The sequence below is a fragment of the Protomyctophum parallelum genome, assembly GCF_964188405.1.
Source record: "Protomyctophum parallelum genome assembly, chromosome: 15".
Taxonomy (NCBI): Eukaryota; Metazoa; Chordata; class Actinopteri; order Myctophiformes; family Myctophidae; genus Protomyctophum; species Protomyctophum parallelum.
This window is the reverse complement of record NC_139710.1, coordinates 19,889,753-19,917,021: the sequence shown is the minus strand read 5'-3', so window position 1 is coordinate 19,917,021 and position 27,269 is coordinate 19,889,753. Positions and strand designations below refer to the sequence as shown.

At 44.5% G+C, this 27,269-nt stretch overlaps 1 protein-coding gene across 2 annotated transcripts in view; it reads right to left on the bottom strand.

Annotated features, from left to right (window-relative positions):
- Positions 1-27,269, bottom strand: part of cltcl1 (clathrin, heavy chain-like 1) — a 36,340-nt gene that overhangs the window by 7,323 nt on the left and 1,748 nt on the right. For both annotated transcript variants that reach the window (XM_083784775.1, XM_083784776.1), the window contains exons 2-24: positions 23,600-23,807; positions 18,156-18,424; positions 17,507-17,668; positions 17,078-17,191; positions 16,811-16,984; positions 16,455-16,652; positions 14,734-14,934; positions 12,756-12,908; positions 12,253-12,375; positions 11,069-11,206; positions 10,785-10,949; positions 10,429-10,609; positions 10,056-10,219; positions 9,792-9,917; positions 9,541-9,683; positions 9,191-9,425; positions 8,752-8,874; positions 8,340-8,485; positions 7,568-7,751; positions 6,168-6,360; positions 5,905-6,062; positions 5,609-5,773; positions 546-821 (exon numbers count right to left, since the gene is read on the bottom strand). In XM_083784775.1, coding sequence (XP_083640901.1) covers positions 546-821; positions 5,609-5,773; positions 5,905-6,062; positions 6,168-6,360; positions 7,568-7,751; positions 8,340-8,485; positions 8,752-8,874; positions 9,191-9,425; positions 9,541-9,683; positions 9,792-9,917; positions 10,056-10,219; positions 10,429-10,609; positions 10,785-10,949; positions 11,069-11,206; positions 12,253-12,375; positions 12,756-12,908; positions 14,734-14,934; positions 16,455-16,652; positions 16,811-16,984; positions 17,078-17,191; positions 17,507-17,668; positions 18,156-18,424; positions 23,600-23,807 — 3,999 coding nt within the window. The remainder of the gene's footprint in view (positions 1-545; positions 822-5,608; positions 5,774-5,904; positions 6,063-6,167; positions 6,361-7,567; positions 7,752-8,339; positions 8,486-8,751; positions 8,875-9,190; positions 9,426-9,540; positions 9,684-9,791; positions 9,918-10,055; positions 10,220-10,428; positions 10,610-10,784; positions 10,950-11,068; positions 11,207-12,252; positions 12,376-12,755; positions 12,909-14,733; positions 14,935-16,454; positions 16,653-16,810; positions 16,985-17,077; positions 17,192-17,506; positions 17,669-18,155; positions 18,425-23,599; positions 23,808-27,269) is intronic.

The following is a 27,269-nucleotide window of genomic DNA, read 5'->3' as shown; positions in this document are numbered from 1 at the left end:
CTACACTTGAAGTGCTAACCTTTGACAATTTTTGATCTGCAACAACACTACATATGCATGCAAACACACACACACAGCAACAACACAACATATGCATGCAAACACATGGTAACAAAACAAACGTAAATATTTATGGTTTTTTTAAGTGTACAGGTCCTCATTGGATTTTTGATACCCGGTAGAGTAACAGTTTTGAGATGCAAACACCAGGGGTCATCAATGTGTCTGTGGCAATACGTCTTGTCCATGGTAAAGTTTAGATTACATTTTTTATACACCATTATAATGTTCTTATTTTGATCATGAGACCCAATTACACTTATAGTATATGTATGACACTACTACTACAAAACCGTGGCATATTAGGAGTCGAACTAGTACTGCCAGACCTGTTATGGTCATTCAGGGCTAGCTCTTTATGTGTTTCTGGTAATATTATTGTCCACTCATTTTGTATGTCCGTGGCAAAAATGGAATTTTGACAAAAGTGTCCACCACAAGCCAGCAAAGCAACATAATATACATGCACAACACATACACGGTACCTTAGGGATGTTGACTCTGGACCAGAAGAGCTCCAGGTGCTCCCTCATCTTCTGGGGTTTGAACTTGGAGTAGAGGATGGCCAGCTCAGTGAACATGCCCATGTGAGCCCTCTCCAGGCCCAGAGCCGCCTCCAGCAGGGCGATGAGCTCCTCGTAGTAGCCCCGGTCCTGGTAGTAACTGATCAGGTCCTCCAGTTCGTCAGCATGGATCACTATGTGGAGCCCACAGATCTGAGCCAGGCGGAACTCCTCGCCGTCCACACACGCAAAGCACACCTTACAGGGGCAGGGAGGAAGTCAACAAGTAGTTACTTAGCACTTTGTTCTTGGCAGAGTACAAGTCTCCCACGTTACAGTATGCTATAAACTGAACATGAGCCACCAAAAACTGTCCAATAATGTTCAAACCGTGTGCTCACACCAGCAGTAACAACAAACGACCAAGTAGCAGTCAGTCTTTCATTTCTAATGGTAGCTGGTTCAGGTTCAGGTTCAGGTTCAGGTTTATTTGTCATTTGTATAGATACAGAGTATACATACAATGAAATTTATTTTGCTCAGAGCACTCTCCGTCTTACATACACAGGACATAAACAAACATCTATAGTGCAAGAAAAGACAAAAAACAGTAAAAGAAAGTGCAAGTGAAGTGAAGTGCAATACAGTTCAAGGTCAGCTGTTCAGCAGCCTGACTGCCTGGGGGTAAAAACTGTTACTGAGACGGGTGGTACGAGATTTGATGCTCTGGTAGCGTTTTTTGGAGGGGAGTAGTTTGAACAGGGTATTTGCGGGGTGGCTGGTGTCTTCCATGATGTTATGGGCTTTTTTCATACAGCGAGTGGTGTAGATGTTATGGAGACTGGGTAATTCTGTAGTGCCGATGATTTTAGCTGCTGTTTTAATGGTCCTCTGCAACCTGTTGCAGTCCTGAGCGGTCGTGTTACCGTACCACACTGTGATACAGCCAGTTAAGACACTTTCAATTATACAGCGATAAAAGTTCACTAGTCCTTTTGTACTTAAGCCAAATTTTTTAAGGCGCCTCAGAAAGTACAGTCGCTGCTGCGCCTTCTTGAGGATGTACTCGTTGTTGAGTGACCATGTGAATGTGTCTGTGATATGTATGCCCAGGAATTTAAAGTTATCAACTATGTCGACAGATGACCCTTTGATGGAAATGGGGGTGTGGATGCCTTTGGACTTCCTAAAGTCTACAATGATTTCTTTGGTCTTATTGGTGTTAAGTGAGAGGTTATTGTTATCGCACCATAGAGTTAGATCCTCTATCTCCCTCCTATAGGCCCTCTCATCACCGTCGGTTATTAGTCCGATCACTGTGGTATCATCCGCAAATTTAATTATGATGTTATTCTCGTATCTGGCGACACAATCAAACGTAAACAAGCTGTACAGCAGAGGACTGAGGCAGCAGCCTTGGGGCGCACCGGTTCTGGTGAGAATTGTGGATGAGCTTCTCTCTCCTATGCGAACACACTGGGGCCTACCCGTCAGAAAATCAAATAGCCAGTTACAGATGGAGCTGCCCACACCAAGTCCACTGAGTTTCAACACTAATTTAGATGGTACAATAGTGTTAAATGCGGAACTATAGTCTATGAACAGTAGTCTGACATAAGAGCTTTTCTTGTCTAGATGTACCAGGGCAGTGTGTAAAGCAAGAGAGATTGCATCATCCACAGATCTATTTGCACAGTAAGCAAACTGTAAAGGATCAATACTAGCAGGAATTATGCTCTTGATATAAGAGATAACCATTTTCTCCAGGCATTTCATGAGAACAGATGTCAAAGCAACAGGTCGATAATCATTGAGACAGGTAACAGGTTTTTTCTTGGCAATGGGTACAATTATTGTTTTTTTAAAACACAATGGCACCACGCACAATGACAGGGACAGGTTAAATATGTCTGTGTATACCCATGACAGCTGGTTATAGCATGTCTTAAGGACACGAGAGGCTATCCCGTCTGGCCCTGCAGCTTTATGAGCATTAACTTTTTGGAGCGCTTTACTCACAGACCTCTGCGTCACCTGCAGGTCCACCGCCTCCGGTGCGCTCTGCGCAGTGGCTGGGTCCGAGTTGTGAGCCTCGAAGCGGGCAAAAAAGTTGTTCAGCTCGTCTGGTAAAGACGCGGAGGTGTCAGTGATATTACCTGACTTGGGTTTATAGCCCGTAACCGCCTGCAGTCCGCTCCACATTCGCCGCGAGTCACAGCCGCTGTAGTCGAGTTCTAATTTGACTCTGTACTGTCTACATTGAGGTGCCAATCAGAGGACAGATATGTTCAGCCATTAGAACCACTAGAGATGGGGTTCCCGCTGGCCTAGTGGTCCAGGCACATGCCGGCTCTGGGCTATCACTGTCAGCGCGTCACATGTTCAAGTCCCATTCATGACGACCTTTGCTGACCTTGTCTCTCCCCCTCTTTCGTGTCATTCTTCACTAGTAACTATCAATAAAAGCAAAAAGCCAAAAACAAATTGGCTAGAGATAGAGAGAGATACTCCTCTAGCTTTGACACTCCAAGCTGATTGGAGCGTGAAACAGCGAGTGTACATCAAGAATCCTTCAGCCGGCCCAGGCCGTAGCGTAACGGTCTGGGCACCGGACAAGCTGAACCCAGACAAGACTGAGCTTCTCTTCTTCCCAGCTAAGTCCTGCCCTATGCGGGAGCTAACTATTTCCGTAGACAACGCCCTGGTAACGTCTGTCCCAACAGCCAGGAATCTTGGTGTTGTCCTGGACAGTCAGCTCTCGTTCAAACCTCACATCACAGCTGTCACTCGATCCTGTAGGTTCACACTCTATAACATACGACGAATTAGACCGTTCCTCACCCAGGAATCAGCCCAGCTCCTAATCCAGACAACAGTCTTATCAAAACTCGACTACTGTAACTCCCTCCTTACTGGCCTACCAGCATGTGCACTTAAGCCTCTCCAGCTGATCCAAAATGCAGCAGCTCGCTTGGTCTTCAACCAGCCAAAATTCTCACATGTCTCCCCCCTGCTCCGCTCCCTCCACTGGCTCCCGGTCGCTGCCCGCACAGAATACAAAACTCTGATGCTGGCATTCAAAGCAACCAAAGGTATGGCTCCCCCATATCTTACAAGTATGATTGAACCCTACAAACCCTCCCGCGCACTCAGATCAGCCAACGCAGGGAAGCTGGAAGTACCCTCACTAAAAACGCCGGGACAACGCTCCACACGTCCCAAACTCTTCTCCCTTCTGGCTCCAAAACTGTGGAATGCACTTCCCATTGCAGTCAGAACTGCAGCATCACTCCCAATCTTCCGCCGTAGCCTGAAAACCCACCTTTTCAGACTCCATCATGGCCCTTAGCACTTACCCTAAACCCTTAGATAGCATTTCTGTTGGATTATATAGCATTTGATACAGACTTATAGCATGTTATGTAGACAGCACTGTAATTGTATTGTATGTAGTCATAGCACGCCATAGTACACATATATAGCATAGTAGTAAAGATGTATAGTTTATATGTATAGTGTATGTATAGTTTCACTATATAAATATTCCACTGTTACTTTCTTAGCTTACGCATGTTTCATGATAAATGCTTTTTATGTGATGTATTCCCATGCTTTGTTCTTGCTTAAATGTAAGTCGCTCTGGATTAAGAGCGTCTGCTAAATGCCTAAATTGTAAATTGTAAATTGACTGGTAATCCAGTCGCAGTGTGCCGCGGGTTCGACTCCCGGACCCGACACGGCCTTTACTGCATGTCATCCCCCCATCTCTCTCCCGTTTCCTGTCAGCCTACTGTCTGTCCCTTCAAAAATCAATAAAAGGCGTAAGCCGCAAAAAAATATCTTAAAAAAAAAAAAAAAAGAATCCTTCAGCCTTCCCTGTTCTTGTCCTCTCACCGGAAGTGTTGTTTGACTATCAGTTCTGTTATTGGATGGACCGTCTCTCTGGCTATGAGAGGGAAATCCATGACTACGCTGTCCGGGAGAGAAAAGTCTAAAAAGAAATAACTATATTGCTGTGTCACGGATTTCAAAGCCTAGGGATGTTTTAGAGCCGACGAAACATAGTTCTGTGTACGCACATCATGTAAACATAATGTGCTAAAATGTAAACATAACGTGCTTGCCTTGCATGCGTGTGTTGAACAGTTTGAAAGTGAAGTATCTATAAGCTACTGAAGCAACCAAATAAAATAATTGGTTGATTTTTATTTATACAATTATGCCGTTTGTTGTGCGAGAATGTATGTCAAACATACATTAGGCCTATAAGAAATATAGCATCTACAGTTACATGAAATGCAGGGGTAGCGAGTGAGCGAGTGAGGAGTCTGTCAGTCCAGCCGGCTTGATTCCTCCGGAATCACATATAATCCTCTCCTCCTCGCTTGGAGGCGGGACTAATATGCAATTGGAGTGCGCAAGTGTGGAAGTTGGGGTATTGGAATTTGGCTATTGAGTGTCTACTACTCTACTCTATACTTTTCCTACGCAAGTTCTCTAGCATGAACCAATATGTAGCTCACACTTGACCACAACTCACCTATTAATGGCGATATATAAATAGGCCTGCCTTTAAGAAAATACAAACATACTCCATGATGAAAATAGCAAAGGTGATGTAAATAACTACTTGGAAAGGCTTTTATTGTTGTGCAAAATATGCCATTTCAGCTGGATCTAGTGCTTAATGCAGACAAGACCAACTCTAAGAATAGGCCACAAAATATCCCTTCAGTGGTCACTCTTGAGGGAAGTGAAATAGATAGAGGTTGTTAATAACTCTTAAATAAATATCTGGGTATGATGATTGATGGCCCCTTTTAAGCCACATGTGCTGTACTTGGTGAAAAAGCTGAGGCTAAAACAGTGTTTTTATTCCCCAAATAAGTTGCCACCACTCAGCTTACACACACATACACAATAAGCAGGTCATTTTGTGTGTGTGTGTGTGTGTGTGTGTGTGTGTGTGTGTGTGTGTGTGTGTGTGTGTGTGTGTGTGTGCGTGCGTGCGTGCGTGCGTGCGTGCGTGAGTGAGAGACAGATACCTCCTTCCATGTCCGCGTGCTGTTAGCTTTCCTAGCACTGTCAACCGCTGCTTGGTACTCTCCCAGGTGGACCAGCGTGGACGCCAGGCGAGCAAAGTTGGACACGTTGTTATACAGGAGCTTGGCTGCATCATACATTCCCTCCTCATAACACCTATCGCCCACCTGGTGAAAGAGAGCGAGAGAGAGATAGAGAGAATTAGAGATATGTACGTGCTTGTTAGTGAGTGTCCAGCATTCAGGTGAAGTGAAATGTGTCCATTTTCAAAGCACATAATCCAGTAGAGCAGCTCTACCTGCTGTATGTGTGCATTGTTGGGCCCGCTGATGAACTCTTCCAGCTCGGCCAAGCGGTTTGTTTTCGCCAAAGCAAAGATCAGCTCAGTCTCCACGTACGACTCCCTGGCTTTCTTCCGAGCCATCTGTAGGAACTTCACCAAATCTTCCCAGTTGTCTGCGGGAATAAGAAGAGCATGGGTGAACAAACTGAAGTGTGTAAAAATATAAAAATAAGAGTACAAAAACAACACTGTACAAATACCGCAGTGCAAAACCTTACTGTTCTTGCTGGCAGCATTGACCACCTCCATGTATGCGGAGGGGTCGTCAGCCTTGATGTACGAGTCGATGGCCTCCTTGACAAGGTCTCGTTGCAGCTGAGCCCTAGCCAGCTGGCTCCACACAGCAGGCTCATTGCAGCGCTCGGCAAACTCATAGGCTCGGTCCAAGTTGCTTATGTGCTCTATCAGTACCTAGGAAGTGGGGTGGTGGGTAGGGAATCCAGAATATAATCTCTCATAAGCACTAGGGTTGCTGCAGTTACCAGTGTTTGGCCATACACGTTTACATTACTTGCCCTATGCCACCCCATGAGTTTTTCAAATAGAAATAAAAACCCATCAGAAGATGCCACAATACTTGAGTAGGATGATTGAAAGTGTCTGCAATTGCAGCACAGTAGGGAAGTCAGATTTTACTTACTTACTAGGCTCTTGAGATGACTTTAGCCACTTACAACACAGCATCCATATTTTGGGCATTCCATTATAGGCAAAACACTTTCCAAAAATGTTTAATAAGCTTTTAGATCTGCTATTTATGCTATTTTTGAATAGTTAGGGTTACACAAGACTATGGCGGAGAATTTTGTCTCAATGACAAATGTAAAAGCAGAGCTGTTGCTAATGATAATTATTTACACTGCTGGATTGCTGAAAATGACACCACCATTTCTCAGTATAGAATGAACAGAACTCTGTCCTTCTGAAACTCCATATGGGCCCTGAACATTGCCATATGCAGCTAGTGAGGAAACTGTTTTTTTACTTTGCCCACATTTAAGCAGAGATTTTGTTGCAGTTGCGGTCTCATAGCCGGGTGAGATGGTGGGTGGTAATGGGGGAAGTGACTCACACTCATGGGAGTAGCTATACACACACAACACCAAAGAGAAAACCAGTAGAAAGAGTGTGAAATGGTTCATTGGCACAGACTTTGATTTAAACACCCAACAAAGGTGTTGTAAATATACATTTGTAGACAATAAAGTGCACGAGTGCTTAATTACAAAACGGTCTCATCAATTATTGTGTCTGAGAACTCACAGTAGCACTCAGCATGATAGTGACATAACCTGCAATCTGTGTACAGGGACATTTATACACTTGTGGGATCTGTAGTTGTGAATGATATTGAGTTGGGAGCTCATATTTATGGATGGACTGGTATTTACTGTATTTCAGACATTGTTGCAATTACCTCTGCCAGGAGAGTCTAAGACATTATGTAATGTCAAGTGTTACCAGTAACACTGGTTATATGTTTTTTTTAACCAGTGAGAAATTCTCCTCACAGTAAAATAATTGCCGTCTTTGAGACATGCTATGTCCACGAGATGGTAAAAGGCTAGCAACTTGTCACATTCAGTGAAATGGGGAAAGACGCTTCCATGACCACTACCTGTATGGCGGAGGTGTTGACGTCGAACTTCTTGAAAATGGCAAAGGCTTCCTCAAAGAGTTCATTGCTGATGGCGATGTTCGCGATGTCTGGGGCATCGTAGTTGTCTAGTCTGTTTATGTATTCCATCACACGAGTGCGGTCCGCTTTGATGGCTGTCAAAATCAGCAGGTTTTGGAGGTTTCTAAATGGATACAAAAATAAAAAGATTGATAATTTGATAATTTGAAAATAATCTTGAATTAACAATGAAGACTGTACCACAAACAGGAATGCATAATTCCATCACTAGAGTGGTCTATTGCAGTGGTTTGCAACCAGTGGTCCAGGGACCACCAGTGGTCCTTGAGGTGATTCCAGGTGGTCCCCAGAGTTTGGACCCTTAGAGATCTTTAACTCTTTTAGAGTTTAAAATTAAACCAATGGCCCCTTATGGGTCCATTGGTTTCATTTTACACTCTCAAGAGATAAATCATTGTTAAATATCTGCAGGCAGCAGCAGTTAATTTACAAGAAGTCTACACTAGAGAATGTAGAATGTTGATCATCGTTTACCTGTTATCTTTCCTATGGTACCAACATCAATACAGCATGGATGGACAAAATCGTATCCAACAACGACAAAATATTCTTTAGTTTTGGTTCCGAGAGGCTAAATCTCATCAAATGGTGGTCCATGGCTCAAATACTGAATAATAATACTGAAATAATTGACCTCAATATGAAAAAGGTTGAAAACCACTCGTCTATTGCAGTGCTACTTCTACTGCACCTGTGCTCGCTGAAGACAGAGTTGTCCAGTACAATCTTCTCCAGCAGCTCAATGAGCTCATTGGGCAGGTCTGCGGTCATGAAGGCCTTGACCGTCACGGACACCTCCTCTGGGTCCTGGGTCTCCGACAGGGCTGTCTGCACCACCTGAGACAGAACAATGAGAAGATAGTCAAGAGGCCCCAGGGGGAAGAACCTATTCAGTATCCCGTCTGCATTTCCTAGGGAATTTCAATGCTGTATATTCACCCAGCCCATCTCCCATTTGGCTGCAGTGCTGGATGGTTATACTGTGTGTGCCAAAGGAAACTTTTTTCCTGTTTCTTTGCGTTCTTGTTCTTGTAATGCTGCGTTTCCTCCATTCTGTCCTGTAATTATTTTTAAACGTGACAACACAACAGAGAAAAACAGACCTGATCAATGAGCTGTCTTCTGAAGGGGTTGTTCTCTTCCAGGACGTTTACCCATAGCTCCGGATCTTTCCGTCGCACCAGGTACCGAGCTTCGCTCTTGAACAGCGAGTTCTCATTGCACACCTAGAGCAGAAATAAACACACCACTACTTAATTGTTCCTAGGAATGGCCTCAGTTATGTATACATGAAAATTAAGATCTCGTTATAATGTCAGATAATCTAAACCAGATGTTCTCAAAGTGGGATCTGGGGACCCTAAATTTGATAATACAGCATTACAACAATTCACCACTTTATCCATAAGTTATACGTTTCTTCTATTCTGGGTATCCCTGGCACAAATCCTTTTCAGATGGGGGTCCTCGGCCAAATACATAACAATTTGGGGGTCCGACTCCTTGACATAATTTATTTTTGGAATTCAGCCACACACACACCTTGATCAGGTCCAGGTCACACTGGCCCCTCTCATAGGCAACGCAGGCCAGGTGGGGATCTCTCTTCTCGCAGTAGCGTCCCACTACAGCACTGTCGTAGAACGGGTTCTCCTTCAGGAAGCGCTCAGGTGTGTTGTTGCTGTCGATGTAGATCTTTGCCAGGGCATTGTGGGTGGCGGGCTCCTCGCAGCCTTCATGGATACGGGACTCCAGCCATGGCAGCAAGAGTTTTAACCTAAGAGAAGATTTGAATAATTCATCATCGATATAGTTTTCCTTTTTAGGTTGTTACATATATTCTGGACCATGACAAAGCGAACCGCGTTGATTGGCTCGTCATTGTTCATCACCTGTTCCTCTTCTCCACCTCTGCCACAAGTTCATCAGTGGAAAACTGTCCTCGGACAACCATGATCAGGTTCTTAATGACGTCCTCAGCGCAGTCCACGTCCAACAGACCACCTATAACCACCGGCAGACGACTGGGGTTCACCTGGAAACCAAATCCCCAAATTAAACGAGACAAAACAAACCACTGTGTAACAAGAAAGCAGCCCAACATTAAAGACATCATCAGAAAAGCAGTGGTTCTCTGGCTTACTTTCTGTACGTAGATTTCAATGTACTTCTGCAGACTGTTACGGTAGAGGTAGAGGACCAGGTCATGGACAAAGTCAAATCGGTCACACACAATGATGAGAGGGAGCTGGTCTGTGAGCTTTGCTTCCTGATTGGATGACAAACGCATAAGGTGTCCGTGTTATCCAATTAATGGCCACGTTGTACGTGTACATCATTCATATTAGCTTTCTGTGACACACATTTTTGGGACTGATCATTATGAATAATGACTGCAACTTCTTACCTTAAGGAAGTTTTTGACCTTCTCTGGCTCATAGCAGTTGCTCTCTCGGCAGATTCTCTCCACCTCTTTGATCTGGCCTGTCTTACAAGCTGCCTGGATGTATTTAAAGTGAACGTCAGCTTCCTGGCTAAAGTTCACAATCGACCCCAGGAAGTAAAACAAGCCTTGAACAGAAAGGAGTAAGTCAGGGGAAATTGGCATCAGTTACATCTTGCATTATCATATGAGACAAGTTGTTTTAAAACAACCACTGAGTGAGAATGAATGAACATCACCCGGTTGTACATACAATTATGACTTCAGCCCTAAGGCTCAGACCAACCACAAACACCTGTCTTTCCCCCCCCCCCCTTTAGATTTAGGTAGCGCCTACCCTCATAACTCTTGAACGACTCAAATAACTCCACCAGTGTCTGTGTGCCCAGCTGCTCATGATATTTCGTTGCGACCTGGACAGAAAGCTGCAAGTTCTGCCTTATATTAGCCGCCAGCATGGCCCTGAGGCACTCCACCGAGTCTTCTACTGACAGAGAGCCAAAGAAGTTCACCAGCCACTGGAGGGAGGTATAAATGAAAACATTACTTATTTAGTAAAAGGAGAAAGGAAGACGACAAGAGACAACAGCAGAAACAGAGCAACAGTTAGACGGAGAGATAATTTAAGAACAATGTCATCCTATTAAAAGAGTGAAGAAATGACTTCACACGAACACAAACACAGTAGCATACCTCAGGGTTGAGCAGATGCGTGTGTACCACAGCTCGTTTTATATCGTACAGGTCAGTGTAGTGTTCCAGAGCTCTCTGGAGCAGACCAGCCTTCTCACACAGCTGAGCGATGTGGGGACGGTCGTAGTGGGTGAACATCTGGTTCCCCAGAATTGCATCAGCTACCTAGAGAGCACACACACACACACACACACACACACACACACACACTTAACGTGATCAGAGCAGTTGTTGCCAATTGTTAGCGTTGAGGCAAGACATTATTGAAAGAATGTCCAGTATACCTGAGGGGCGTGTATGAGGTTCATCTCCAGTAAACGTGTCTGCAGGTGTCCCTCTGCTGGCCGGTTGTTCTTCAGAGCATCCAACAGGAAGGAGGTGCACTGCTGGATAAGACTCCCCTCCATGAAAACATCTACTATCTACCAGGAAGGGCAAAGAGAAAGGAGAAAGCTTGATGAAATGATTCAATTGCAGATGTTTTATGAGCCCTATCCAGTCTGTTTATCTCACTCCATAAAGACTATTAGCCACTTAAACCCTACACTTAGTATATCGGATTCCCAAGGGCTCTATACTAGGACCCATTCCATTTTACTCTACACTAGACATCGTTGACGAAAATTGTCAGTCTAAAAGCTCACAACTTGTATTACTGCTATTTTCGCTGATTGTTAGCCCCAGAATAAGGATGCTAGGGTTAGGAATCAGAGGTCTGGGACCCAGATGTTGCAATGCTTTGGGTTTTAATGACTATAAAGGTCACAGCTGAGAGAAGCCAGTGTTGCTTAGGACAGCATCAGGTCAGGTTTCCTGGTTAGGATCAAGACTGAGCACAGAGATGTGGTGTGGCTTTAAAAGGAGGAGGCAGTCGCCAAGTCAGTTAATTCCAGGCATCGCTGGCACATCTGGAATAACACAGAGGACGGCTCCCACTCTGGGGAACCGTGAGTGTGTGCATTTTTAAAAGGAGGGTACATGTAGGAGTAGTGTTTCATGTTAAGGAGGGAGTGAGTGCGTGAGTGAGTGAGTGAGTGAGTGAGTAATAACTGGTTGATTTTGGCGTACATGTGCGTGTGTGTTCACCTGGTTGATGTTGGCGTGCGTGTGTGTGTGTGTTCACATGGTTGATGTTGGCGTGCATGTGCGTGTGTGTTCACCTGGTTGATGTTGGCGTGCATGTGTGTTCACCTGGTTGATGTTGGCGTGCGTGTGTGTGTGTGTGTGTGTGTTCACATGGTTGATGTTGGCGTGCATGTGCGTGTGTGTTCACCTGGTTGATGTTGGCGTGCATGTGCGTGTGTGTTCACCTGGTTGATGTTGGCGTGCATGTGCGTGTGTGTTCACCTGGTTGATGTTGGCGTGCGTGTGTGTGTGTGTGTGTGTGTGTTCACATGGTTGATGTTGGCGTGCATGTGCGTGTGTGTTCACCTGGTTGATGTTGGCGTGCATGTGCGTGTGTGTTCACCTGGTTGATGTTGGCCAGAGGTTCCTCGTCTTGGACCAGCATTTGCGCAAATTGTAGACCTTGCTCTGGACTGACCCGCATCACGTTCCTCAACAAAAACACCCAGTCTGGAGTGTAGCCCACCTGCAGCAAACCATATAAACATCATGCTGTTAACACATTCTGGACTGAGGTCGATTAAAAAACCCATGTTTCTATGTCAGTGGTCCTCAACCTTTTTCATGTCAAGGACCCCCAGAATTATCTCTATTGGGCCACGGACCCCCATCTCAAAATATGTAGTTTCAGGGACCCCCCCAGAAGCCAATATTTTAGTTAAAAATGTTCACTCTGAAATATATATTTAAAGATTTGTGCCACATTTTCACGACTTTTCAAAAATAGCAGACCTACAAGTTCGTAGAGCTTGTAGATCTGCTATTTTTCAATAGCTAAAGTAGAACAGAATGCTTGAAACACTGTGCTGAGTGCTGAGATCAGTGCTGAGATCAGTTTTGAATTACCTTTTTGGCATAGAGGACAATCTTCTGGAACTGGCCGGTCTCAGCAAAGCACTGGATGACCTTGTTGGGGACGTTGGCTCTGAGATAAACACTAAGGGCCAGGGTTGGGTCTGAAGCTTTGACCAAGTCCCCTAGCTCCTCTGAACACTCCAGCTATAGCACGGAAACACAATCACATGGGACATGTTCAACAGAGCTGCAGATTATACTGCACAATAGCTAGATTGAACAAGGTAACAAAGTATGACGATGGTGCTATGTTATATACTTCCAGTTCTGCTTATGAAAAGATATTGTGTTTTAACAAAACAAAAATACAAATGGATATAAATGAATACAGTAAAAGAATGCACAACAAGAAGGCATGTTACTGAATAGTGCAATTACAGAAGTGTAGGGATATGGAACACGTGATGATATTGAATACTGATGTTTAGTCCATAACTGGTGTGATGAGACATTTAAAGTGTTTTTTCAGGTCTACATTTGAGGCACATCCACATTAACACATTGACTCAGTGCCGCCTGCTGGACGAAGGTGGTATGGCGCTGGCGCTGGGGAATTCTGGCCATTCCACTGTGATGCGCTTCCGTTTTAGGCTTCCATCTTGAATGCTAAAGTATTAGCGTTAATGCTACCGAGCTAAAATGAGGTCCATACTAGCTCTAGAAAATGCCAATGTTCCCATCGCGCTCAACGGATAATCAGAAAAGACCTCCGAACATCGCCGATCTGTTCAACACCATGGACAGCGCTTTAGTTTCCGAGGCAAAATTCTGCAAAGACGCGGCCTAAAACAGTGTGGTTGAGTGAAAACAAACAGTGCAGGAGGGGCCCTAGCAACCGTGCATAGCAACCAGAGTGGTTCAAAGAATGAAACACAGCGAGGCAATGTTCTAGCGATATTAAACGCCTTAAGACGAGTCTGCTCGTCATGTGTAAACAGCACATGGTGCAAAATGAACTAGAAATGCACTCTGTCGAGCCATGAGTGGCCTACTTGTGTGCGAGTAGAGCGCGAAACTTATGCGCAGTGCTTGACCGTACCATTCCGTTTGGCGCCCCGGCTCTCCACCGTCAACTACTGCGGACTCTGTCACGTCACCCAACTCAAATCCCCGTCGCTCACCCCAGGTCATCGTGACATCATGTGACATCAGACCCCTGCCCCCATATATGTTGCCAGCCAGGTCATTGTGATTTATTGGTCAAAGTTCATCCCATGCCAAAGCAACTCGCCCAGCAGTCTGACGTCACCCAGGCGGATGCGTGCACACGCCGATCTTCCCCAGCAGTACGACCTCCACAATCTCACGGAGGAGACTGCCGACGAGCGGCGCTGGCGAACGGCGAGTTGACGTGCCGAACAGTCAAAGGACAGGAGGAGCCAGGATTTGAACTGCCGACCCACCGATCATTGGACGACCTGCTCTACCTCCTGAGCCACAGCCTCCTCACACAGCATGTTACAATATTACATACATCAACCAACAATGTAATAACACATAACATGGATTTCCAATAGCAGAGTGGTTAAGGTGCATACCACATAGCCTTTGATGAGCCTTTGACGCATGTCACTCCCTGACTCTCTCTTCCTTCCCATTTCCTGTCTTTCTACACTGTAATATCAATCAAGGCAGAACATCCCCTCAAAATATCTTTAAGAAATATATTAAATAATAGCAACATATGTTACTGCACGTCATGGGGGAAAAAAGCTATATTATCGCAGATACCGTTCAGCCCTTCCTGGGAATGATTGTGCCCCACACCGTCGTTTCGTTTTAAATATTTTCTGGGGGATTTTCCACCTTTATTAAAATAGTACAGTCGAGTGAGACAGGAAATAGGGAGAGAGCGAGACGGGGAGTGACACGCAGCAAAGGTCACTCGCGACTCGCTGTCAGGCTACATTAGCGCCTATGTGGTTATGCACCTTAACCACTGTTGTTTTACCCACCACTCCGTTCCTACCTTGTCCTCCTTCAGCCACTTCTCCAGCAACTGCTTGCGTCCCTGCTGTAGGACAGGCCTGCACAGCTCCAGAGACTCAAACTTGTTTAGCTGGCCCTGATCCAATAGGATGCCAAAGTACTGCAGCAGAGGAGAGGCCTGGCCCGGCTGGGCGGGAACACTCTGGAACTTACGAATTGTCTCCGCCGTACGCAGGATACCCTGGAGGGACGATTGAAGCAGCGAGAAGGGAGGAATTTAATGTAGGGGTCGGCATGCAAGTGCAACGCAACTGTAGCGTAGTAAAGGAAGTAAATGATGTGCGCATGCGCAAAACATGTCCAGGAGCACTGAACAAGGCGTTGCCTAGCAACGGGAGCTGTCAAAAATGGATTACAGCGATCCCGTTTTGATCATTTAAAAGGACCTAAAGACACCTATACATACTCAGCACCCCGCAGTTATTTATTGAGAGGACGTGCGGCCACGTCTTAAGCACAAAAGCTGTTAAGAAAATGACAGATTGTGAGCATATATAGATTGGCTATTTTTGGCGAAGAGATATAGGGCTCCATTTTCGTCACCGCTAAACCCCTTATTCCTAAACTACTTTGCCTACTATTTTGAAGAACATTTTTGAATAGTTCAACTAGCCAATTTACATTGACACGTTGTGAGCTTGTAGACTATAACAAAATACACACATAAATGGATGCACCTGGGACGTATCCTCAGTGATGTATCCCAAGGTCATCGGGGTTTCGGGTCTCGCAACATCATACCCCTCACTCAGGTGACCCAGCCGGGAGTGATCAAGTCCCGACTTACGTCCCAGTAGCTACCCTCGATAAGTCCCATTAGGGGAAAACCAGGGCCACACAATCCGTTCCTCCTGAACTACTCTGCCGGGACTGGGAGGTACCATTCTGGCACATGGAAGGACTAGGCTCTGTGGGTTGACACCTGTCCGGGCCCCTCCTACGTCTCACCAGGTCCACTCCTGCTCTCACCAGGTCAGGCCCTGTGCGTTGGACCAGACTCCCAGCACCAGGCACTTTATTCAGGAATGGTGGATTCTCAAGCCGCAACGGTTGCGCAGGCTCCACCTTGCCCTTGGTGGTGCCGCAGACTCCGCTTGAGGCTTGCATGGCCCTCCTAAAGGCCTCACCGTGGGTTTGTTGGGCTTCTTCCTCACGGAAGACACAGGCTGGGGCGCTAACCCATACTGCTCCCGGGTGCCGTCTAATTTCCGGCTGCCACCCGTCTCTCCGGTGGTCACCAGACTATTCCTGGTTGTCACTTAGTCTATTCCTATGAGTCACTATAAATAGAAGAACTATAACAAAATACACACATAAACGGATGCACCTGGGACGTATCCGCATTGATGTATCCCAAGGTCATCAGGGTTTCGGGTCTCGCAACATCATACCCCTCACTCAGGTGACCCAGCCGGGAGTGATCAAGTCCCAACTTACGTCCCAGTAGCTACCCTCGATAAGTCCCATTAGGGACGGACCATTTTAACTATTTAATAATGTTTTGCAAAATAGTAAAAATAGGCAAAGAAGTTTAGGGATAAGGGGTTTAGCGGTGACAAAAATGGAGCCCTTGGTGTATAGGGGGAAAAGGACGGGATTAAGTATTTAGGATTCAAGCAGTTAAGGGGGTATTTGTTAAATGTTTCATGTTTATAGCATTACAAAGTATTCAGAGGAATGGAGATATGTGGGACACCATACCTTGGGTGCTGAAGCAGCAACCTTAGCAGCCTCTGAGTAAGATCCTTGGGCAAACAGGGTGTTGAACTTCCTGGCAAACAACTCCTCAGCGCCAGCCAGGTTTGATCTCACAGCCATCCTCAAGCCCAGGTCTGGATTTTGCAGGACATTTGTGGCATAGTTGACAATATTCTCTTCTTCCACACACACTGACAACACCTAGAAAGTGATATAAATTACAATAACTAATTTCCAATAGTATAGAACTGTCCAAATTCCAGTTTTGCCACGAATGGAATAGCAAGACAAATTTGTAAACACTGGCTCTCAACACCAGGCCCTTCGTTGTCTAGCAGCTAGACACTCTAGCTTCTCACCTGTCCCTTCTTGTTGACTCCAATTATTCCAGAGGTGGGTTCATGGGGAGCGGTTACAAAGATGGTCTCTGCACTGATCCTGTTCATATAGATGCACACTCCAGACTCCAGGTCATACAGGTGGATGTAGCCATACTTTGTGATCAAGTATATGACACCGTGCTTCGTACCAATCTAAGAAACATCAGAGAGACAATTGGAGTAAAATGTCAGCCAATGTCAATTGAACCGATATTCAAGTAGGAATTCTAGAGGGTCCTTCCTTACCTGCATGGCTACAGGGAAGTCTGTTTGGGCCTCTGGAGGGAAGAACACATCCACTGCTTTCTTAGTGAATGGCTGGTTTCCTGCAGCTGGCTGACCCACCTCAATGATATGCAACTGAGAGAAAAATGAAGAATTCATACACATGAACAAACAGCCAAGGTAGACAGGACAACCACAACAAGGACAGCGTGAGTCTGAAAGGCAGCCGCAAAATACACACTATGAGAATAGATTATAATACAGTGTACATTTTTGGTTGAAAACGTAAGGGAACTTGGGGACTGTTGAACTTTCATTAGAATCTGTGGTGAAAGTCAGGGATTTCTCTTTTGAAAAACAACAAAGAACACCACAGAGTTACACTGACACGACAAAAAACACAAATGAGAATGCAGGTAGAATCTCAACAGACATCTCTAGCCCCCTCACCTTGCCCCCAGCCTGAGAACGCACAGCGAAACAGAATAATGTGGAAGGTTTGTCGTTGCCTTCCACCTTAAACTCCCCAAAGGCCGCAGCATGACCCTCGATGGGCTGAGAGACCTTTCTGTCCACGGAGTACAGCTGCATTGCTCCAACCACGCGGTTTTGCTGCAGGACAGATTTACGAGAATAAAGTTAGTATTAAAACATGGGGGCAAAAATGTGCTGCAGCCAGAGAACATTATTGTCGACTTTATACCGGAGATGATGTCCATAAACATGCTCCACACAGATGACGTTCCAACTAGTTTGCATTTCACTTTGCTAAGAAGCCTCCATGGTGTTCAGCAGGGCAGTGTGCTTGAAATTGACTGTTAATGTTAAACGTGGCTCATTCAATATGCAAGAACAGACAATATGGATTCTTAATTACAATGCATAAGTCTCATTTTAAAACCAAAAGGTTAAAGAGTTTAATATAATAATAATAAAAAGCTGGTCATCGGGACCTCACAGGTTCATCCATTTCAAATGGACCAACCAAGACCCGTGGGCCGGGGCAATTGAAACCAGTCTGACCCGTGCCTGAGAGACAAGTCAATAATTTTGGACCCGACCCCGGTTCTCGGTTCGGGTCTTCGGTTCTTTTTCATACCTGCGCAGAGATCCCTATCAGCAGTAGCCACTTCTGTTGCTCGTCAGTTCTGTAGTTGATGATCTGACATCCCGCCAGACTGGCGTGCCGATCGAACACCTTGGTGGGCTGCGAGTCCCCCTCCATGCTCCAGTGGTAGACCGCTGCGTCGGTGACGAGGGCCACTGTGTTGACCGAGATCCACTTCCAGAACATGACCTCCTCCGTCATGGCATGAGCCTTCATCTTGCTCTTCATCTCAATGTTGAAGATCTGCAGAGTCTTAGCAGCTGATGACAAAGGGAGGCACAGATAGACCGTGATGAGGTGCGACAGAGAGAGAGCAACAGTTTCATTGCATCGAACAGTTGTACATTGGCCAAAGGGTCACGTGTAGGGGGTGTAAATGTCTGATTTCACCACGATTAATTTCAATACAGAATTATTCCTAAAAATGCAATGAATTCACAAAATGTTACTGGATTTAATTGATACATCACGATGCATCATTTTTATTTGGGCCACAAAATATCGATTCTAACATTGCAATGCAAATCGCGGAAGATTAGTCAGTCACAGGGCATCAACATCTCCTCTGAATAAGCTACTATGTCACACATAGTCACGTCTAATCATGTGTACAGTATGTAATACATAAACCCTGTTTTTAGTGTATTGTCCCTGCCAAATAAACACAAAACAAAAGTAAATACATTGGAAATGCACAGTAAACCCTTGTACATGAATATGTATTCCAGAGGTTGTGTTCTATACTACTTATAACAAAGAAAAAGAAAAAAGGTGACACTATATGGCCTGTCGCCAGCCAATAAAACATTTAATAAGAATAAAAAATAAAATGTGGAGGTAATGAGCCCTTGACATTAATTTTAATCACTGTATTTGTTTGTGAGCTAATACTGATCACATCTTTAAGGTCAAAAATAGTATACCAAGACCAGAGATATTGCAGGGAAACCTATATACTTGAATGAATGAATGAATTATAGCAAAGAACCTGTCATTGTACCTGGGCTGTGCATGTGTAGTCTCTCAAGCCAGCCCATCTCTTCCACAATCTCTGAATGCTCCAGTCTGTACATTCAGCACGTTAATTTGAGAAAATGAAGACGTCATCCTCCACAGGAAAAGACCAGGAGGTATTTGACCAATCATTTAAAAATATCTAATATATTTCAACCACTTAAACCCATTATACAGTATTACATTGTTGATCGAGGTACCCCAGGGGTCCCTCGACTCCTTCCTCTTTGCTGAAAACAGTAATCTACAAGTTCACAGCGCAACGACACGTTGTGAGATTGTAGATCTGTTATATTTGCCAAATGTTCGCCTATTTTTGCAGAATGTTCGCTTATGCCAAGAATAGGGACACAAGTGTTCATGTGGTCTAACCGAGCGTCTATATGAACACAATTGGCCTGTGTTCGGGCAGTAATTGTTTCCTTTTTTAATGTAAAAAATAAGAATGCGTGTACTGTGTATATATATATACATTCTTTTTTCTTTCCAGTAGGAGTTGAAGTGACTGCACAGGAGTGGGTAAATTACCGGATATCAGTCGTATTTACTATTCATTTTCAGAGCTTGTGAATTACAGACAGGTAGCATTTGGAAATTGCAGGAGTCACAAATCTGTCTTGAGATCTGTGTGGGTTGTTTTAATAAACCCAAGTATGACCTGACCACTAAGGAAACAAACTGAACAAATAAACAGCGTAATAGTAGAGTTACTTTGCAGACTGCCATCAACACACATAATGTATGTACAGTGTATGGCATACTACATACGCTGCAAGGAACAGATCTGGACATGGATATGGCCAACTGGCACACACTCACACACGCGTGCAAGTACAGACACATACACAACAGTCCCCCCCCCCCCCCCCCCACCCACACTTTCACTAGTGTATGATATCTGATGATGAATACCGCACATACATTCTACCAGCATACAACAGGTCATGCTAACACATGTATTGTTCTCATAAAAGTGTTTGTGCCAGGGTTTGGAGTGTGCATGGAGGAGTTGGTGATATTTTAAAGCAGGTGTGTTTTTAATTAAATAATAATAATAATAAAAACAGTCAAAACACATGGTCAGAATACATGGGTGTCACAACGAACACAATTGGCCTTCTTGGAGGCTGTGAGTGGGGAGGGCGGATCTCTGTCTCTGCACTATAGCGAAGCCTGCAGGTTGGTCTGGGAGGCCTGTTTTGTTCGGCGAGGAGCTAAACTGGGAGGAGTAGCGCGTAAGTCTTCTGCACGCGTTACCTCCTCCATGTGAATCTCCTTACCGTCATCAGGGGTGACGATAAGCGGACATCACGTGTATTGGAGACACGTGCTGGCCTACAACCTCCCTAAGACCAGCAGAGACAGGGGACCGTAGAAGGCCGTTTCCCCAACAGTGGGTTGGGATCCATTTGTGAGTCGTGGACCCACAAATGGGTGGTCAAACAAGGGGTAATTTTTTTTTTTCCAAAGAATCGCATGGGAGAAAAAAAGAAAACAAAATCCAAGAAATTCCATCAATTACAAAACAAATATTTAAGTGGTAGTGAAAATAGCCGATCTGGCATTTTCACTAGTTTGGGTCCCAGGTATACATCTGATGTCTCTGTTGGGTCTTGTGCTAAAAAGTTTGTGAACCACTGTTCTAGAATCTAGAAGGTTACTTAATTGACAGCATGACTACATTGGTAGAAAAAAGGGGTGAAAAGACAATACGTTTAAAAAAAATACATGAGGGGAGGCTTTTATGAGAGAGACATGGCTACTGCTGTATCATGATTCATGACTGAAACAAGACCGCCAGTGACAAGTAGACACAGGCAGACAAGACAGACAGACGGACAGAAAGGAACTCACCATCTGAGAAAGGGGACAGAGAGCAAGGGAGAGAGAAAGCAAAGTGTCAATCAGAGAAAGAGAAGTCAAGGGGGAGTGGGGAAGAGGGGAACCGAAGAGTGAGAGCCCAGGGAACAAGGACATTTTATCCTCGGGAGGAAGAAAGAGTGAGCCAAAGAAAGTCAGTGAGACAGAGACGGGGGGAAAGAGAAAGAATAAAGAGAGGCAAGAGACGGAAAAGAATAAAGGGTCAAGTATAGTTAACCACTTGATCCTTACCACCCCTATATGGTTCTGTGTGCGACTGTAGTTCCCTTTTCTAGAAGGTGGCGTTTCCGTTTCGTGTCCTGGGTCAGTGTCTCATAGCTTCATTTGATTGGCCCAGCAGGAGATTTGAACCAATAACACATGACACCTTCATGTGTTTCAACTCTCAAGTGACCCAAAACAGGATATTTATTGTTTAATTTTACATTTATCAACAGATCCACTTACCTGAATAGCAGCTAGTCTTTAAAAAAAACTCACAGAAGCATATGGGTCATTTAGTCAAGAAATATAAATTCGTTTTTAAAAGAAAGAAAGAGTGAGTATGCCACCTTCTGGAAAAGGGAAATGCAATCATGCACAAACAAAGCCTATTATTCTGAGGGCAAACATCTGGTGAAAATAGCAGATCTTCAAGCTCGCAACATATTACAACACAAGATCCACAACACAATGACCACAACAGATAGGCTATTTTAGGCAAAGATATGTAGTAGAGCAAAAGCAGGAGGGGGCCTAGTATGGTGTGGTTAATGAAAGTAACTCTTTTCAGGTAAAAATGTGTTATTTTCGTTGGACGATTTATAAATTTGCTTCAGTATACATGTAAATTTGCCTCAAGCCTATGAGAGCGATTGCCAGAGAGACGGCAAAGACTGTGGAGACTAGCATTATAGCTAAATCATTCTGATCTGGGCTGTGCTTGTTATTTGTGCTCCGAGAGCTGGATTCAGCAGCAGGAAATCGATTTACACAACCAATTTAATACATACAGGCAATGGAATTGAGTATAGTCCATATATTTATAGCATTGAGGAAATAGAGCATTAGTCACCATCATCATCACACGACGGTGGCGATGCCACATGAACAGAACACTAGATGGACAAAATAAATAGTCTACTTGCCAGAATGTGAACCCGGACAAGGTTTTATGTTAGAAATGTTGAGTATGGGTCCCCACCCAGCATTTAGAAACTTTCATTATGCTTTAAGTTGCATGTGACGGGTCAAACTAGGGGGTTTTCATGATTCTGAATCCATTGCAAGCATTAGTTTTGTTTTGCACAAACATCACTCCTTGGGCTAAATTTGGCCATAGCCACAAATGTGTTGACCTCATCATATTTGTGATGACGGCTATGGCCATTTTTAGCTTAATGAGTGTTTTTTGTGCAAAACTAATTCTTGCGATGGATTCAGAATCATGAAAAACCCCTAGTTTGACCCCTCTCACCATGCTACTTAAAGCATAATGAAAATGTTGCCTTATATTGCGGCATACTAATTCCTACACGGGTTGTGTTTATAACAACGCCCCCGGGCAAGTTAAGCTTACTGAGGTTAAGGTTAGGTTTAGGTATAGGTATAGTTTTACTGAGGTTAAGGTTGGGGTTAGGTTTAGGTATAGTTTTACTGAGGTTAACTCCTTTGCTGCCCCTAGTGTTAGCATGGTTGTACTGCCCCAAAGTCTGCCCGTCCAGGCCCACTCTATGGAGCCGGTTGTCCTTCCGGGTTAAACAGGAAGGTGGGGGCTTCCGGAAGTGGAACAACACCACACAACACAGACCACAGCCAGATACAAAATCACAAATGATTTACGATCGTCGGGCGATTGCCGGGTGCGTGCCGGCTCACAATGGGCAGCTCTCTAACCTTTGGAGATACAGCACTTTGAAAATCGGGTTATAATGGAGGCTCAACGGAGCTGGATTTAGAAATCGCATCGCTGGTGGTGACGGAGGAGGGCTATTCTACCCGGAGCAATGCTAAAAGGTAAACAAACGGTTGGCGCGTTCATATATGGATTAAATGTCCGTCTACGCTTATAAGCGTAGCTGGCATAGATAGGTCCCAATAGCCTAGCTACGTTTATAAGCGTAGATGGCAAGAAAATAATTAAGGTTAGGGTTAGGTTTAGGCTGTCAATCACAGCGACTGGCCAATCACAGCACGTCCTTGCACAACCCGTGTAGGCTTTGGTATGTCGCCCTTCTATTGGATGATAATGGTAACCCAGCTTAATATGCCAATTATGAAAATTGCCCATCATATGCAAGTTAGCATCCGGCAGTTTCTAAATGCTGGGGACCCATACTCAACATTTCTAACATAAAGATTTAGGGTACTCAAAATGGCCGGGTTGGCGGGTTCACAGTGGGACTCTAAAAGCTAAAACCAAGAACAAGAAAACAAGAAAGTGTGCTCTTCCCATGAAACTTGAATCACTATTCTAACCTGCTACAAAACATATTTCTCATCTAATGTCTGAGCAGTCTACGCGCTCGAACCAGTCACAACAATGGCCTCTTATATGTTACCTTTGAGGGCGATGACTTTGCTGGCTGGGTTCATGATGGCGCTGTCTGCAGAGATGGGCCTTCTGATAGGGTTGGTGGGGTCCGACATGTCCACAATCACCACCTGGTTCTGATCGCCCACCTTTTCCCTGATGCAGATGAACTTGTCTGACTCCATGGTAAGGTAGCTGAACCCGATATTGGCCGGGTTCACTCCCAGGTTCTGCAACTGCAAGGAAGAGGCCAAAATGACAGGAAGTAACATTAGGCCTAATGGGCTACATAATGACGATCATCATTATTGTAATGTCACGTCATCATTAGTCCCAACATATTATAAAAACATGAGTTCAGACAGTGTTCATTGCGTTCACATAATCAAGTCATCAGGACCGAGGAAGCAGAATGCCACGTCAGCTACAGAGGGCCTACAGTTGGCACCAAGTTGAGCAAAAATAAAGATTTATTCAGCATTAAAGTCATTCCTCACCAACGAGAAAGAAAGATTCAACAGTAAAATAAACATGACATGGCTGATGGGCACTAGCTGACATTTGCCTCGAAGGAAGGAGCAGTAGGTGGCCCACAAAAAACAACAAGTGTTTCTATTAAAAGTGCAGACGTTCTGTTCCAGTTTTCCTGGGGATGTTCTCATGGCTTCTTTTACAAATAGGGACATTTGGCGGCATAGTGGGAAACCAGACATGGGCAGCAGACAAAACATTAACTCAACCAATAATACAGATTTTAAACTCTTATTTTATCCACTAATACCATTTTCTGGAGTATTGTGCCACGTTTGTTGACAGAAAAGATCCCTCCCGGGGATACAATATAATGACCATCACATTTCTGATAATTCAATATGGCTAATTGCCCGATTATAGCATTACCCTAATTCAACAAACCCTGTGATTGTTTAGGCCTGAACAGTAGACTGTTACTCACTTAGATCTGCTATGTAAACAACCAACTGCAAATGGGAGAGAGTTTAACTTCATCTAGCATGAATAAGGGTGGGTGCACCAAAGTGATTCCCCAGAGGAGATCTGCCCTAGCTGAGCACGAATTAGCATCTGGACCCTCTGTGAAGACACTGTCAGCAAATCTAACAACACGTTTACTTTGATAATGAGAGGTTGCCCCAAGACCCGTTTGATGCAGCATCGAGGCCTCATCCAGGATGGTCAGGTGGACTTACTGCAAAGCCTCATGAGCTTCACTTTGATGAACGCACTTCGGGACATAGGAGATGTTGCCAAATTTGCCAACACATAAATCAACCTTGAGTGTGCCAGGGTGTGGCGACCAAACATACGGTAAGATATTACTCTGATGACCGAACTGGGAATAGCAGACGCCATTATTCAGTGTGAGGCAAGGGGAAAGGAATCCGTATGCCAAATCACAAGGACAACACTATGCGCATGCTAGCCTACAGTCCAAAATCCTTAAATCATGTCCACTGCAAAAGAAGTAAAAGCGATTGTAAGGTTTATTTAGGGCACACAGGAGTGAGGATAGACAGCAGGTTTCGTTACAGTGATAATCTCCCATGGTAAAATTGACCCGATTTTGATCAATGTATACACCTCAAGAACTTAAATGAACACTGGCGATTTTACTGTGCATATTGGAATAGTTGTGGTGTAGACAGTGGAGCGTTCATAATGAATCATGTCCATGTCATGACGTTCCACCCGCATTTGCTAGAAGAGGGTGTTTCACTTCTCTCTGTGAAGACAGAGTGGTCTGTGCAGAGGAATGGGGAAGTATGGGAGCAGGGTTTAACAAAGGGGCACGGGGAGGACCTGCAGGAGGATTGCAGGCCATAAGCTGCTGCCTCTCCTCCAGCTGCCAAAACCGAACTATCTTCAAGAAGAGACAGGAGAAAAAGTTGAGGAAAATATATGGACTCGGGGAAAGGGTGGTATATTCTTAGAGTAAGGGTATATTGTGTTTGTTTTGTTCACTTTTAGAGTTAAGGATATTTCAGTGTACCCGTGTTTAAAAAAAAAAAGGAAGGAAGAGAGAGAGCTGGAGGAAGTTTTCAGTTATGCTTCCAAGGAACAGTAACACAGGCCTTGAGTAATAATGTACATGTTAGGGTGGGACGGCTGACTCACCGGAAGACCCCCCCCCCTTCTTAATAGAACATTCCAGACTAGATCGCTCTTTAACCACAACCTTGTGTCTCCCGCTATCATACACTATTCGCTACACAACTAATTAATCTTGATAAAAGACACACAATTGTCTATAATATTTCCTAAATACTTTTGCCTAGTGCTTGTCAAATGGCTGAACTAATATTCATGGAAATGGCAATGAAAGTTATGGAACATCACTAATATTGCCCAACATGGATGGGTTTGGGTCCCTAAGGAGATCATGTGAGTTTGTTACACAAACACAATTAAAGACTGAGGAACGCACTGAATGCAGCAAATAGAACCATTGGTGATGTTACAACTTCACATTCCATGTTGCTGAAAATGAGAAGAGAAAACACCTCAAAAAGAACTACGGGCTGTGTGTGACATGCAGTATTTTGAACATGCATTGAACACAGACCCATGTCACCCTCTCTGATTGATGATTACGGTCTACATGACTGACCGCAGCACAGATGCTCATCTCAGGTCGTTAGCGGAGCTGTGACGGTCACAGGCAGGTTCTGTGGGACCGAAAATGATTAAATCACTTCTACTTCCGGCTTCCTGTCCTGATGCGATTTGCTGGGCTTTAAATGGGCCTGCTTACAGTACATCATGACTCGCCTTATTATTATGTGCCTGTTAGACCCGATGGCACCAGCCCATTGACAGAGTGAGCATATACCCATCAGCAAGTGCCGTGTAGCAGAAACTTGTACAATATTGACTGACAGGACGATGTCAGCAAGTAGATTGTTTTACTTGAAAACTGCAACCAGCAAGCTACGTTCTCCTTGTGCTCCATCATATTGCAGTCCAAACTTATTTCAGAGAAGCCCCCCACAGTATGAGGCTACGTTACATTCTGCCCCACACATCCAAGTAGAAGTAAGTAGGGCATACATACATACTAGAGCAGCACTAATCCATCTAGTCAATTAATTACACACTTTGACATGCTCTCACACAGCTCCAGCCCAGAGATCATAAATCAGACCAGTAAAAATAAGCAAAGAAAGAAAAAAGAATAACAGTGAGGGCAACTTCACACACAGCTCAACGTTAATGACAGGGCCGTGTAGACAGGCTATGCTTAGCTACTGATGCAGAGTGAGAAAATGACTGGTATTGCTTCTCCCACAAGTGGAACAATAGCCATGAGAGCCATAGATCATCTAACATGTCCACATTAGACACTTTTAGTTGCTCTTGAATGGAATACTGCATGACTTGGTACAATTTCACTTTGTCAGTTATATTGCTTAGGCAATGGCTAGTCTGCCTGCCATGCTGCACCATTGGTCCACCATTTATAAAACCATGTATAAAAATTAAAAAGGCTACCAAAAACCTTGAACTGATTTTGTACTACACTTTCTAAGAGTCCTGATCTCGAGCCCAGACTGTAGGGGAGAGCTGTAAATGCCAGGACAGGGGGAAAAAGCTAAACAACTTGAGGCCCAAAGTCCTAGGTTTGCAAATTCCAAGCATTTTTTACTCTGCTGGATCTACCTAGATTCATGGGGGGATATGAC